The sequence below is a fragment of the Salminus brasiliensis genome, chromosome 17 (genome assembly GCF_030463535.1).
Source record: "Salminus brasiliensis chromosome 17, fSalBra1.hap2, whole genome shotgun sequence".
Lineage (NCBI taxonomy): Eukaryota > Metazoa > Chordata > Actinopteri > Characiformes > Bryconidae > Salminus > Salminus brasiliensis.
Genome location: NC_132894.1, coordinates 31,190,496 through 31,205,343, shown reverse-complemented (window position 1 = coordinate 31,205,343; position 14,848 = coordinate 31,190,496). Strand labels below are relative to the sequence as shown.

General features: G+C 44.8%; 1 protein-coding gene across 2 annotated transcripts in view; it reads left to right on the top strand.

Moving 5' to 3' along the window:
- sptbn1 (spectrin, beta, non-erythrocytic 1) overlaps positions 1 to 14,848 on the top strand; it is an 89,250-nt gene that overhangs the window by 64,372 nt on the left and 10,030 nt on the right. For both annotated transcript variants that reach the window (XM_072660402.1, XM_072660403.1), the window contains 23 exons: positions 726 to 899; positions 1,390 to 1,481; positions 1,569 to 1,649; positions 1,799 to 1,914; positions 2,017 to 2,129; positions 2,306 to 2,493; positions 2,576 to 2,693; positions 3,249 to 3,407; positions 4,333 to 4,635; positions 5,632 to 5,785; positions 7,206 to 7,657; positions 7,741 to 8,159; positions 8,728 to 8,865; positions 9,739 to 10,495; positions 10,784 to 10,986; positions 11,088 to 11,178; positions 11,300 to 11,446; positions 12,078 to 12,341; positions 12,517 to 12,741; positions 12,848 to 12,937; positions 13,121 to 13,399; positions 13,503 to 13,633; positions 13,735 to 13,939. In XM_072660402.1, coding sequence (XP_072516503.1) covers positions 726 to 899; positions 1,390 to 1,481; positions 1,569 to 1,649; positions 1,799 to 1,914; positions 2,017 to 2,129; positions 2,306 to 2,493; positions 2,576 to 2,693; positions 3,249 to 3,407; positions 4,333 to 4,635; positions 5,632 to 5,785; positions 7,206 to 7,657; positions 7,741 to 8,159; positions 8,728 to 8,865; positions 9,739 to 10,495; positions 10,784 to 10,986; positions 11,088 to 11,178; positions 11,300 to 11,446; positions 12,078 to 12,341; positions 12,517 to 12,741; positions 12,848 to 12,937; positions 13,121 to 13,399; positions 13,503 to 13,633; positions 13,735 to 13,939 — 4,899 coding nt within the window. The remainder of the gene's footprint in view (positions 1 to 725; positions 900 to 1,389; positions 1,482 to 1,568; positions 1,650 to 1,798; positions 1,915 to 2,016; positions 2,130 to 2,305; positions 2,494 to 2,575; positions 2,694 to 3,248; positions 3,408 to 4,332; positions 4,636 to 5,631; positions 5,786 to 7,205; positions 7,658 to 7,740; positions 8,160 to 8,727; positions 8,866 to 9,738; positions 10,496 to 10,783; positions 10,987 to 11,087; positions 11,179 to 11,299; positions 11,447 to 12,077; positions 12,342 to 12,516; positions 12,742 to 12,847; positions 12,938 to 13,120; positions 13,400 to 13,502; positions 13,634 to 13,734; positions 13,940 to 14,848) is intronic.

Here is a 14,848-nt window from a genome sequence, read left to right as displayed (position 1 = left end):
CAGTCCGTGGAACATCAGCATGAATTTGAAGCTATTAAGGTACAAATGCTACATTTGTTACATAATGCTGCTTTAAAAAACTTGAATCTATGACTGACAAAGCCTCATTTTTACAAACAGTGCAACAATACAGCGCACAGTCACACAAGAAGGTACACAAGGTGAACTCGATGAGATGTACTGTACATAAGCCTTGTGTTGAGTAGGACATTTCCTCTAGAGTGTCTCAATCCATCTTACGCCTTGACACTTTGCTTTTCCTGTGAGGGCCACTTTCCTCCATCACAGGTGTCAGAAAAGAAACACAGTGCTGCTCTATCCCAGAGGCCCCAGTGTACATCATTAACTCCAGCTGAGCTGGACCTTTTAGCTCCAGTTCCCCGTTCCTGCCGGGAAGGGAACTGGACTTTGCTGGGGCTATTATTATTTTTTTGTTCTGTTAACCCACACAGCTCTGACGACCGGTGCACCTGGGTGAGCTCATGTAATGTGTCCTTTGGGAGCTGCGCTCTTTCTTTCTATTGCAAGCTTAACACATGTAATTCAAAGCAGGAACCAAGAACCCCGCGACCCCAGAACGATGCCTGACCTAACTCAGTGGTTGTTGAGCTGTGTGGAAGAGGCAGCTGCAACATTTGAATCCAGTTGGACCTAAAATGTAACTCGGAGGAACTTTTTTCCAGTGGGATGACATCACTAATGATTTCACTGTCTGCTGTCCACAGCCCAAGCCCACGAAGGGCCGCATGAGGATCCACTGCCTGGAGAACGTAGACAAAGCTCTGCAGTTCCTCAAGGAGCAGAGGGTCCACCTGGAGAACATGGGCTCCCATGACATTGTGGACGGCAACCACCGCCTCACGCTCGGCCTCATCTGGACCATCATCCTCCGCTTCCAGGTAACATTTTATTATTTACTTTGGTCCAGCACCCTATCCCATCGTTAATTAAACACACCTGATCCAGGTAATGAAAACCTTCTGGTCAGTCTAAATGTTAGAATGAGTGGTAGATCTTAACAACCAGTGGTTTCTGAGCCTGCTTCTGGAGTCAGATCTGCTGCCATATATTTATATTATGGAAAATCGTTGATTCCAAACTTTTGAATAGTGCTCTACTGTATGTGCACTTTGTAGGTAAACAGGATCAGCCTTTCTCTGCCACACTCATCAATGTATTAGGCATTAGGGACCACGAAAGGACCAGATCTTAGTTGAGTAGTAGCCCATTCTCAGCAGAGACCTCAACATGCCAGTGACCATAGTAGTGGCACGCTGCCTATTCTCAAACCAAAAATGTTCAGCCTGCCCAAGGGGTCCTGAGGTCAGAAACCAAGCACTGGACTACTACAGTGGCCAAACTGACTGTGTGTTGTTCTTTTCCAAACAGATCCAGGACATCAGTGTGGAGACAGAAGACAATAAGGAGAAGCGCTCAGCCAAGGACGCTCTGCTTCTATGGTGTCAGATGAAGACAGCAGGGTGAGTGGTCATCCTCAAAAGCTATCCAAAAGTTATGATGGGACACGTGAGTGGTTCTCCATAACATGCTTTTGGGTTCCTTTGCAGCTATCCGAATGTCAACATCCACAACTTCACCACCAGCTGGCGTGACGGGATGGCCTTCAACGCTCTCATTCACAAACACAGGTAAAAACCCGTTGCTCTCTTCTGCTCTCAGTCCAGAGCTCCTCCTGTCCATGTTTTGACCACCATCTGTTGTTTTCTTTGATTTGTGTTATTTGACTCTCTATCAAACTCACATCCTTCCTACTTCCTCATATCTGTTCTGATCACAGGCCAGACCTGATTGACTTTGACAAGCTGAAGAAGTCCAACGCTCACTACAACCTGCAGAATGCCTTCAACCTGGCCGAGCAGCACCTGGGACTGACCAAACTGCTGGACCCTGAAGGTAAGAACTAACTCTGGCCCAAAACATCTTCATATCTCAGGCTGTTTGTGAAACATTACCACAGGAAGCTGATGGGATATTTATGTGTCGCTCACTTTATAGATATCAGCGTGGATCACCCAGACGAGAAATCAGTTATCACATATGTCGTCACATACTACCATTATTTCTCCAAGATGAAGGCGCTGAAGGTGGAGGGCAAGCGTATCGGGAAAGTAAGCAGTTAGAATATATTTTATATTATAAATATATGAATAAGTACATTATATGTGTCCAAATGTTTGTGGACACCCCTTCTAATGAATGTGCTCAGCCATCTTAAGTTGCACACACACAGCTTGTCTAGTTTCCGTAGAGCCGTAGAGTGTTTGTTGACGTATGTTCTCTCCAGGTGCTCGACAATGCCATCGAAACAGAGAAGATGATCGAGAAATATGAATCTTTGGCCTCCGACCTGCTGGAGTGGATCGAGCAGACCATCATCATCCTCAACAACCGCAAGTTTGCTAATTCACTGGTCGGGGTCCAGCAGCAGCTCCAGGCTTTCAACACCTACCGCACTGTGGAAAAACCCCCTAAGTGAGTGGGACGGCCTTTTCATTCTCCACTGTCAACGTTAGTTTGCTGACGTCTCATGCATTGGTTTCCCTTCTTTGTCCAGGTTCACGGAGAAGGGGAACCTGGAAGTGCTTCTGTTCACAATTCAGAGCAAGATGAGAGCCAACAACCAGAAAGTCTACATGCCCAGAGAGGGCAAACTCATCTCAGACATTAACAAGGTGAAACACATCAGCAGTCTTCAGAGAAACTCATCAGCAGTTCTGTTCAAACCTGCACTTTTATACATTGTTTCATTACAGTTCATAAACTTCAAATGGGGTCTTAGCAAGTGAAATCCTCTTAGACAGAGTCTGAATATCTGATATTTATCATCTTACATTGTTAGAAGAATATTATAGAATTTTTCCACTTATTACTACTTATATATTTGCTTGTTTGGGAGATACACACCAGGAATTAGGCCCATATATTCCATTAATTCCTGATTCCCTTTTGATTACAAATGGATAAGAAGGTGGTTAACAAGGTAGGACCAGTAGACATAATTAAATAAAAGCTACACTTCTGTTTGACTTGCATTATCTACCAATAGAATCACCTGTCATCAATCATAGTCCTGTCCAGTGCTAAGTAAAAGGCATAATTAATTTTGAATTTGCTAATAAATGTTTAAAAGGATTCTTGTATAGATGTGGATATAAATATCCTGTGCACCTTCAAAGGTTGCAAATATTGGAATGCGCTTGAACTGCTTGAATACATGTGTGTGACAGGCATGGGAGCGTTTGGAGAAGGCGGAGCATGAACGGGAGCTGGCTTTGAGGAATGAGCTGATTCGCCAGGAGAAGCTGGAGCAGTTGGCGCGTCGCTTCGATCGCAAGGCCGCCATGAGAGAGACCTGGCTCAGCGAGAACCAGCGGCTCGTGTCACAGGTGACCAATCGAAATACAAGTCTCGCCACCGTGGGGAGTACACACACTTTATCCACAGTCCTCCTGGGCTTCTTAGACCTGGATGATAAAAAGATTATTTCTATTAAATCATTCAAATAAATGAAATTATTTATTAAATAATAATCACAATTAAATAAGTTACGTTTTTTACATTTTTGTTGAAGTCAAACAAGCATAGGCAGCAATTCTGAAATATTTTAAATAGCTTTTCCTATAAATATATATATCCAAAATGGTCATTTTACAAGAAAAGGAAACTTCCTAACCTTCATTTAAGGTCAATGTGAAAAGATTTAATCCCAGATAATTTTGAAGCATTTCTATTGGTCCGTTTATTGGTCTGACATTTTGACAGGACTGCCAGATTTGAATTGTGTCAAAAAGTAAAAATTGGCCAAAGTGGAAAGGTTTTTAGCTTGAGGATATATAGCTTTTGATAGCCATAAAATATAATAATTATTAATATTTATCATGATGATCTCATTATACGGTGTCTCATGATACAAAAAAAAATCACAATACCCTGATCTACCCTGTTTGGTTGAGACTTGTCAAGGACTGGCCTGGAGACCTGAAGAACACACACATTTATGACCTGCCTCCCACACACAGTTGACTCAGCTGTGAGTGTGGTGCAGTTGCGGTGTGATGGCATGTTGTTATGCTGCCAGTATGCCTCTAAGTAGAATGTGTGACTTCTTTGCCACCTTGTGGTGACATGAGGAAATTAAGCATTGCAAGCAAATCAGTGAGACGTGATCTCCAACCACTATGCTCTCTGTGCTGTGCTGAGCAACAATAATAGCTGGAAAAAGTCCAAAGAATTAATACATGGTGTTGGTAGCATCGCTGCTAACCGCAGATTGCTTAATGTGTTGCTGTCAAACTCCTTCTCCTCCCACAGGACAACTTCGGCTTTGACCTGCAGGCGGTGGAGGCGGCCACCAAGAAGCACGAGGCCATCGAGACGGACATTGCGGCATACGAGGAGCGTGTACAGGCCGTGGTGGCCGTGGCCCGCGAGCTAGAGGCCGAAAACTACCACGACATCAAACGCATCACCGCCCGCAAGGACAACGTCCTGCGCCTGTGGGACTACCTGCTGGAGCTGCTGAAGGCGCGCAGACAGAGGCTGGAGATGAACCTGGGCCTGCAGCGTATCTTCCAGGAGATGCTCTACATCATGGACTGGATGGACGAGATGAAGGTAAAGCAATGAGGGAGGAGAGGAGGCAGAGAGTGTGGGTGAGAGGAAAGGAGTAGGAGGGAGTCAGGTGGTAAGAAAGAGGATGGGCAGAAATGCAGTGTAGAGAGATGAAGTGAGGGAGAGGAGTGCAGAGAAGAAGATGAGAAGAAGAATGCGAATGGAGGAAGGCGAAATTTCTAGCAGTAAAGGAGCCTCGCTTAAACACGGTGCGTTCTCCACTAATCTTTAGCTGCAGGTAGAACCTTATGTGTGAGCTGTGGGAGTGGACTACAGTGAAATAAGACACTGGACTGGACTAGACTAGACTGGAGCTAGTAATGTGTGACATTAGTGATTTGTGCATTTTTAGTATTGTAGCCAATTGTAGACAAAGTAGCATGGCTCAGGATTCGAACGTTTGACCCCCGGCCATAGTGGCAGCTTATTAGACTGCTGGGCTTCTCAGAACCCCTGAAACTTTCATTTTGACCAGAAAAATCAGCTCATTTTTGAGTTAATATTATTATGACTGAATAAAATGTTCCAGAATTCCAAAAATGAATACAACAATAAATTAATATAGCAGTATTATTAAGATTTGATTTCATGGGACTTTTACATTTGAAAATAGACCCAAGACTTTTATTATGGCAAAAATGAACACAAACGACAGATACTTTAAATATTTTATAAACGTGCAATATTTAATGTTTTATAATAAATATAATATTATATTTTAATTTCTTTCCAATTAATAAAATATACACCTTAATATATTATTGTTTATTTTGTTTATTGTGTTTTTTATTATTTCACTGCTGTGTAAAAAGTTACTTCAGTCACTTTTAGCTTATTATTAGTATTATTAGTATTTTTTTTAAAGCTTATTCTGATTCATACCAGCTAAGTGAAATGAATCCTGATCAGATTTGAGATTCTGCGCTGTATTAAACTGTTGATCAACAATGTAATGTAGATCAGGGAAGTAACTGTAAACTGCTCATATTTTGTCCACAGATGCTGCTGCTCTCTCAGGACTATGGGAAGCACTTGCTGGGAGTGGAAGACCTACTTCAGAAGCACGCACTGGTAGAGGCCGACATCGCCATCCAGGCCGACCGTGTCCGGTCTGTCAACGCCAACGCCCAGAAGTTTGCTATCGACGATGAGGGTGAGGAGAGATCTTGAAAAGCTGCCCGAAACATGAGTTATTCCACACTCCTGGGATACTGGAGAATTAGCTCCGAATTTACTGAGAAGAAGCTGGAGTTCAGGCCAGCAGTTTAGATCTGGTCCAGGTGCAGATAATAGCATCTTTAACCTACTGTAATCCACCATCTGCTTCACTCTCACACTCCCACGCTTGCTCTCAGGGGTCTTGGAGGTCTACAGTTAGTGCTGTCCTTGTGATATACTGCATTTTATTATTATCTTCTCCTGTAAAACTCCCTTTAACAGGAGTGTCCTGGCCAAGATAGGCAGCATTCAGGGATCATTTCTGGTTCTTACAGTAGGAGTCTTGGGAGATACACACCAGGAATTAGGCCCATAGATTCCATTAATTCCTGATTCCCTTTTGATTACAAATGGATAGGAAGGTAGTTAACCAGGTAGGACCAGGGTAAGAACATAGTAAACCACATATAGATTTCTAATCAGTGAATCAGTTTACATTACATTGTACTGATAAATATGTCTAACTGTAGTCACTAAGGACTAAGCCACTCTGACAAACCTGCAGTTCAGAGGGGGGCTATATGACATTGATGTTTTTTTATTGTGACTAAACAGTTTTTAGCATGATTAGCATGATTAGCCCTCACTCTACTGTAGAGTTTCTAATGGCATTTTTGCCATTTCTGCCACAATCTGGCACTTCTAGTGCATTTTGTCTCTATTGTGATGCTCATGATATAATAGATTTGCCACCTAGATCACCTACTCCTAACTAAATGTAAGTCCCATGATAAACAGTGTCTACTTGTGCATATGGATATTAAAATGTAAAGTTTTTTTTTATGTTCTTAAGCAATGTAATGATGCACACATGTAAATAAAATTCTTTTTATTTTAATTATGTAGAAACGTAGCTTCAACAAGCCTTTTTTTTAGCTTCTAAAGATAAACAAGACTCATTCCAATAATAAAATCCCAGTTTTATCTTATGCAATGAATTGTGTAGTACAAATAATGCTAATAATATAAATATGATTACATAGTAAATTACATAGCTCATGTAATTAATCACATTAACAGTCAATATCAAATAAAATATAATAGTAATTTTTTTTTGTCTTTAGGGAAACAATTTAGCCCTACATAAAAGTGCAAGTACTTTGATTTTATTTGAGTTCATTATTTTGGTATGAATTTGTTGAGGATTCTTTTAATACACTGAATACACCTGTATGAGGAACTCTTGGAGGATCTATCTACACAGTAGTACACCTATTTTGGGATTTACCTTTTATAAAATCTTGAAATTTAGATTTAGCTCCCCAAAATGTGCATATTTCATTTAACTGATGCTCCTGCTACTGAATGGACACATTCAAATCTATCTCACTCTCTCTTTCTTCTTCTCCCTAAAGGCTACAAGCCATGTGACCCACAGGTGATCCGTGACCGTGTGGCCCACATGGAATTCTGCTATCAGGAGCTGACCCAGCTGGCGGCAGAGCGACGGGCGCGGCTGGAAGAGTCCCGGCGGCTGTGGAAGTTTTTCTGGGAGATGGCAGAGGAAGAGGGCTGGATCAGGGAGAAGGAGCAGATTCTGTCGTCGGACGACGTCGGCAAGGACCTGACCGGAGCTGTGCGGCTGCTAAGTCAGCACCGGGCCCTGGAGGATGAGATGAGTGGGCGTGCCGGACACCTGCAGCACACGGTGCGCGAGGGCCTGGCCATGGCCGACGCCGGGCACTTTGGGGAGGCCCGCATCCGAGAGCGCGTTGCCGAGGTTCAGGCCCAGTGGGCGGCGCTGGAGCAACTGGCTGCCGTCCGGAAGGCCCGGCTGGAGGAAGCCTGTGGCCTGCACCAGTTCCAGGTTCGAAAGAGTTTCATGAAATCTTTGAGTGTTAGCTGATCCTATGGAGTGTTTTGTCTGTATCTAACTGTACTGCACTTCAGGCTGACGCAGATGACGTGGACGCCTGGACATTGGATGCCCTGCGCATCGTCTCCAGCGGCGATGTGGGCCACGACGAGTTCTCCACGCAGGCCCTGGTTAAGAAACACAAGGATGCAGCGGCTGAGGTGGCCAGCTACAGGCCCGTGATCGACGCCCTGCACGAGCAAAGCCGGGCACTTCCCCCAGAGCTGGCCGAGTCTGCAGATGTGAGTGGACGCCTGGCGGGGATCGAGGAGCGCTACAAGGAGGTGGCTGAGCTGACCAGGCTAAGGAAGCAGGCCCTGCAGGATGCACTGGCTCTGTATAAGATGTTCAGTGAGGCAGATGCCTGCGAGGTGTGGATTGACGAGAAGGAGCTGTGGCTCAACAGCATGGAAATACCAGAGAAGCTGGAGGACCTGGAAGTCATTCAGCACAGGTGAGAGCGGGCCAGTGATACTGACCACTCTTGCTAGCTAGACAAGATTACATGATAGCTTAGAGTGGGTGAAGATTATCACACTGAGCAAGGCTGCCCAACATCTCACAGTCAAAGAAGTTCTACTGTTGAAATCGCAGTTATGTGGTGTGAAAGTCCTGGAGATACAGAGTAAAGGGACTGTGTGATTTGTGTGGGGGATGAGGACAGGACAAATGGGCAGAGCATAGTAGCATTTAGAGCACCAGATGTTCCTGCTGAGTCAGACACAGTGATGAGGAGGCCAGAATCTCTGAACAGCTCTGCAGCCTCGCTGTGGTCAGACGGCAAACCAGTTAACACCATCCGCACGTGTTCATATCCACTGGCCGTGGTGTTTTGCGTATACAGCCCTCAAAATGATTCATGAAGTCAGATGTTCTTCACTACATTCCAGGAGTCCAGAGAGGTTCCTTAGGGCTCTTGGTCATTTACTTAAAAACCACTGCCTTGTTTGATTATATATGGATGCCTCAAAACATTGTAATATACTCAACCAGTAAATAAATGATGGGTTGCTGTGTGCCAGGTTTGAAAGTCTGGAGCCAGAGATGAATAACCAGGCGTCTCGTGTTGCCGTGGTCAACCAGATTGCCAGGCAGCTAATGCACAGTGGACACCCAAGCGAGAAGGACATCAAAACCCAGCAGGACAAACTCAACACCAGGCAAGTACCAAAATATAGCTTCAGATATGTCATAAAATATTGTAATATACATCTTAAAGATATGATTCTCTCAGTGAAGTGTTATGGTTATTATTATCAGACAATATATAATCTTTTGTTTATTCATATACATAAGGACACACTGTGATCATGCTGCTTAAAGGGCACAGTCATATATCATGTTTTATTTATGTTTTGCATCTGAAATATAAGTTTCAAATATTTCAGCAAGGGTAAACATTTTACAAACAACAATAATGTTAACTTCAACTGTAGAGGCATGAATGTGGGGCCACTTAATTCCTGACTCTTATAACTACATGCACACGTTAAGTTATACCTATTGCCCCCTGGAGCAGACAAACATGAACCTCTTGGCACCATGCTGCCTAATGCCAGGCGTGGGCTAAAGGAGTACAAAGCCCCCCAGCATTGAGCTGTGGAGCAGTGGAGAACTCTGTTCTCTGGAATGATGGTGGTGCTCCATCTATTACTTTTGGGATGAGCTGGGGAGGGTGATGATCAGTCAACATCCTAAACTCCCTAATGCACTTGTCGCTGAATGCAAGCAAATCCTCACAGCAATGCTCCCCAAATGTAGTAGAAAGCCTTCTTCCCTGTACAGTTGAGACTGAGTTACTGCAACAAATTTAATACTCTTGATTTCGGAAGAAACAATAAATTAGCAGGTGTCCCAATACTTTTGTCCATATAGCGTATGTATGTTACATCTCTAGTAGATACAGAATAATAAGCTGTAAGATCAGTAACTGAATATCAGGCTGGCAGTGTGTCTTTTATAGGGTGAACATTACTCTTACATAAAATCTTTAACACTGACTACGTCAATGTCTCCACGTTGCTCTTCTCCAGATGGAGTCAGTTCCGAGACCTCGTGGACCAGAAGAAGGAGTCCCTGAACTCGGCTCTGGGTGTGCAGAACTACCACCTGGACTGCAACGAGACCAAGTCGTGGATCCGTGAGAAGACCAAAGTCATCGAGTCCACACAGGAGCTTGGTAACGACCTGACGGGCGTGATGGCCCTGCAGCGCAAGCTGACGGGCATGGAGCGCGACTTGGCTGCCATCGAGGCCAAGTTGGGTGACCTGAGGGGTGAGGCGGAGCGGCTGGCGGGTGAACACCCCGAGCAGGCCAAGGCCATCACGGGCCGGCTGGCTGAGATCGACTCAGTGTGGGAAGAGATGAAGGCCACGCTACGCAACCGCGAGGCTTCCCTGGGCGAGGCCAGCAAGCTGCAGCAGTTCCTGCGCGAGCTGGACGACTTCCAGTCTTGGCTGTCCCGCACGCAGACAGCCATCGCCTCTGAGGACATGCCCAACACGCTGGCCGAGGCCGAGAAGCTGCTGGCCCAGCATGAGGGCATCAAGAACGAAATCGACAACTACGAGGAGGACTACCAGAAGATGCGGGACATGGGCGAGATGGTGACCCAGGGCCAGACAGATGCCCAGTACATGTTCCTGAGGCAGAGGCTGCAGGCACTGGACACCGGCTGGAACGAGCTGCACAAGATGTGGGAGAACAGACAGAACCTCCTGTCCCAGTCCCACGCCTACCAGCTCTTCCTCAGAGACACCAAGCAGGCTGAGGCCTTCCTCAACAATCAGGTAATGCACTGCTAAAGTGTTGTTGGGTGATAGTTGAGTAGACAGTAATGTGACCACGACCTGCAGGTATGAGAAGTCTAGGTCCCACTGCCTTGGCACTGGTCCACAAATAAGGCAGTGTGTGACCTAGACTTCTCATACTCGCAGGTCCTGGTCAGAATTTTTCTGTTACTTTTCTATTCCAATTATTTTGTTATTAAAAATGTATTATTTTGAATAAGAACTTGAATAGAAGTGATGGAAGACAAAATACGGTTGGGTTTACTCTCTTAAATTTCCTCCTGCCAGGAGTACGTGCTGGCCCACACTGAGATGCCCACCACTCTGGAGGGAGCTGAGGCTGCCATTAAGAAGCAGGAGGACTTCATGACCACAATGGATGCCAACGAGGAGAAGATCAACAGTGTGGTGGAGGCTGGCCGCAGACTGGCCAGTGATGGAAACATCAACGCTGAGCGAATTCAGGAGAGAGCAGCTTCTATTGACGACAGGTAATACACAGACAACAGAATATCTATTGTTGTAGTTGTCGTAGCGATGATGAAGTTCCCGTGTTTGCCTGGATTTATAAGCTTCTATCTTTGACCTGCAGACATAAGAAGAACCGAGAGGCGGCTGTGGAGCTGCTGATGAGGCTGAAGGATAACAGAGACCTGCAGAAGTTCCTGCAGGACTGCCAGGAGGTACACTTCTGCCTTCTACTGGGACACATTTCCACCATGTCAACAACTGTTGTAAAACATTTACTGCATCTTCCTTTTCCCTTAAGTGAGCCATCTCTGATTCCTATTATGATCTTTGCAGCTGTCTCTGTGGACAAACGAGAAGATGCTGACGGCTCAGGACATGTCTTATGATGAGGCAAGGAACCTGCACAGCAAGTGGCTCAAGCACCAGGCCTTCATGGCTGAATTACAGTCCAACAAGGAGTGGCTGGACAAGATTGAAAAGGTTAGTCTTGTGATCAGACTCAGTTATAATCAGTTATAATATTTATATTTAGTAAAATGCTTATATAGGGGTATCGAGTGGTCCAGCAGAAGCTGTCAAGGCAATCCCTGGTCATGCTGCCTGAGCACTATTGCACAATTGGCCTTGCTGTCTCGGGGTGGCTTGATAGCTCCCTCTCTCTTCACATTACTTGAGGTTGATGCTGGCCAGCATGGAAATCTGCCAGCCAATGCGTAACTAATGAATTGGGTAATTGGTAAATTGGGTAAAATTAGAAAGGAAAACTGGGTGAAAATTACAACAAAAAATATTTGGATAATACTTTTATTTTTTATTTTTATTATATAAAATTTCAACTTTCAGAATTACATAAAAGCATTTCTGATACCTGATAAGCGTGTATTTCTTTTTGCCTTAATAAATAGATCATTTTTATCAGTATTTTGGATTTTTTTGAAAGGCTCTGCAATATTTATAATCGTTAAATTAAACCTATTTTTATTGTTTAGCTTTAAAGAAAAGGAAATTGCTGTTTTGTAAACCAATCTATAGCCATAAACCTGTAATAATTAATTAAATAATACCAATGCATAGTTAACTCACTTTTCTCCTTTGCTCTCTCTTTCTATAGGACGGGATGCAGCTGGTGTCTGAGAAGCCCGAGACGGAGGCTGTGGTGAAGGAGAAGCTGGCGGCGCTACAGAAGCAGTGGCAGGAGCTGGAGTCCACCACACAGACTAAAGCCCAATGCCTGTTCGATGCCAACAAGGCCGAGCTTTTCACACAGAGCTGTGCTGACCTTGACAAGTGGCTGGGCGGTCTGGAGGGCCAGATCCAGTCGGACGATTATGGCAAAGACTTAACCAGCGTCAACATCCTGCTGAAGAAACAGCAGGTAGGAATGGTTCTACTGTTAGCAATGCAGGCTCCTATCACCACACTGATCAAGGGTTATGTCTGGAAGGACATATTTGCATAATTACACACATGTGTCACCCATATAGGCCATGTGACCTCCGCACTGCATTTGAAGTTGAACCGAGCGCTAATGTTACTCCTCTTGCCCACAGATGCTGGAGAACCAGGTGGAGGTGCGGAAGAGGGAGGTGGAAGAGCTGCAGTCGCAGGCTCACGTGCTGCGGCAGGAGGGAAAGGACACGGACGAGGTGGACGGGCGGCGGGAGCTGGTGGAGAAGAAGTTCCAGGAGATGCTGGATCCCCTGATGAAGAGGAAGAACTTCCTCATGGCCTCCAGAGAGATCCACCAGTTCAATCGCGATGTGGAGGATGAGATTGTGAGTTGTCAATATAATCACAGTGTCATGTTGTCCTCCATTACATGTTGGCCTTATATATTTTTTGAGCAATATTGAATTTTATTATAACTCCCATTTCCTGCAGCTCTGGGTTGAGGAAAGAATGCCCATTGCTACTTCAACAGACCATGGCCACAACTTACAGACTGTTCAGCTTCTAATCAAGAAGAACCAGGTAACAAATAATAACAAATAAGCTATAAGCTATAACTGCTGCACATTTGTCTTCATACAGTCAGTTTATTTCCAGCAGAGCTTGTGCAACATGCTTGGATCATTGTGGGTGAACAAGTAGTTTCACTATTTTTAAGTTCACTCTCATTGCTTAGCGCCCTCTGCTGGTTTCCCTGTTCCATAGACCTTGCAGAAGGAGATCCAGGGCCACCAGCCACGCTGTGATGACATCTTCGAGCGCAGCCAGAGCATCCTGAATGAGGACAGCCCCAACGTGGAGGCCATCAAGGCCCGGCTGGCTGACCTGCAGGCCCTCTGGAGCCTCATCATCCAGGAGACGGAGAAGAGGCATGAGCGGCTGGAGGAGGCCCACAAGGCCCAGCAGTACTATTTCGATGCTGCCGAGGCTGAGGCGTGGATGAGCGAGCAGGAGCTCTACATGATGTCTGAGGAAAAAGCCAAGGTGTGTTAGGAATGATGAGCAGAACGTAACCTGCTGTGTGGTTGAAACACGTGTAGAGATAGACCTATACATTCTTCATGATGACGTCTTGTTTCTCCCACAGGATGAGCAAAGCTCAGTAACTATGCTGAAGAAACATCAGATCCTGGAGCAGGCGGTGGAGGACTACGCTGAGACCGTCCACCAACTCTCCAAGACCAGCCGCGGCCTAGTGGCCGCCAATCACCCAGAGAGGTACACTTCTGTCCCCACTCTCGTGTCAGTTTCATTGTTTGGCTGTAGATGATGTTCTGTGCAAGTCAGGCCCTGATGGTTGTTGTGTCTTTGCTGTGCAGTGAAAGAATAGGGATGCGCCAGTCTCAGGTGGATAAGCTATACGCAGGGCTGAAGGACCTGTCGGAGGAGAGAAGAGGGAAGCTGGATGAAAGGTTCCGCCTCTTCCAGCTGAACCGGGAGGTGGATGACCTGGAACAGTGGATTGCGGAGAGAGAAGTGGTGGCAGGATCGCACGAGCTGGGCCAGGACTACGAACATGTGACTGTAAGGCTGCTAATGGATAACTGCTTTACACTAAACATTCTGTTCTCTCTCTCTCTCTCTCTCTCTCTCTCTCTCTTTTTTCTTTCTCTCTCTCTCTCGCTCTTATCATATATTCCCTTTCTGTCTGTCTCATTTTAATCATGCTAAATGTTTGACCGATCCATAACGGTCATGATTCATTTTCAGTCCACATACTTTACATTATTAAACATTAAGAGATTTATGGCTTGAAATCATGCCAGCAATTAAATCAAGCTTTTGTCATCAATACACAGTAAATCTACCATCTGCTGTTTAAGGCATCTACAGTTGAAGTCATTATGTGGTTTTTTTTTATGCCCATACATTAGTGTATTATGGAGATCAACCCATTGTTCTTGTGTATGTTGGCATTTGATATATATATGTGTGTGTGTGTGTGTGGCCTCTAAGAGCTTCTAAGGGACATGCCATAATAAACAGGAATGAAGAGCTGTGGTCATCCATTAGACATTTATTATTGCAAGGTTAAAGGCTGTTGGTTTCATGGTTTTGCTTAAGAAACCTTCCTAACCTATTATAACTGCTCTATCCGGTGCCTTTTTGAGACTTGGTTCCATTCAGGGTTCGTTCGTGATGCTCTTTGGTCATTTGTCCTGCCGCTTCATCCTGTTCATTAGTGGTCTGCAGCCACTTTTCCGCTTTGTAATGCTGCTTTGTAATAAATGCTGCTGTATAAATTTAAATTGTAATTGAATTACTTTTCAGATACTTATATACTAGTCATGGCCGTTTTGCAAGGCAACATGAACTACAGATGTCTAGCGTGACCACAGCTTTAGCCACTACTTTATCCTAAGAAGTGTTTTCTTATGATCCTAATGATGTGTTTTTGTAAAGGAATGAGTGTTTCTGGACTTCTGCTATGAG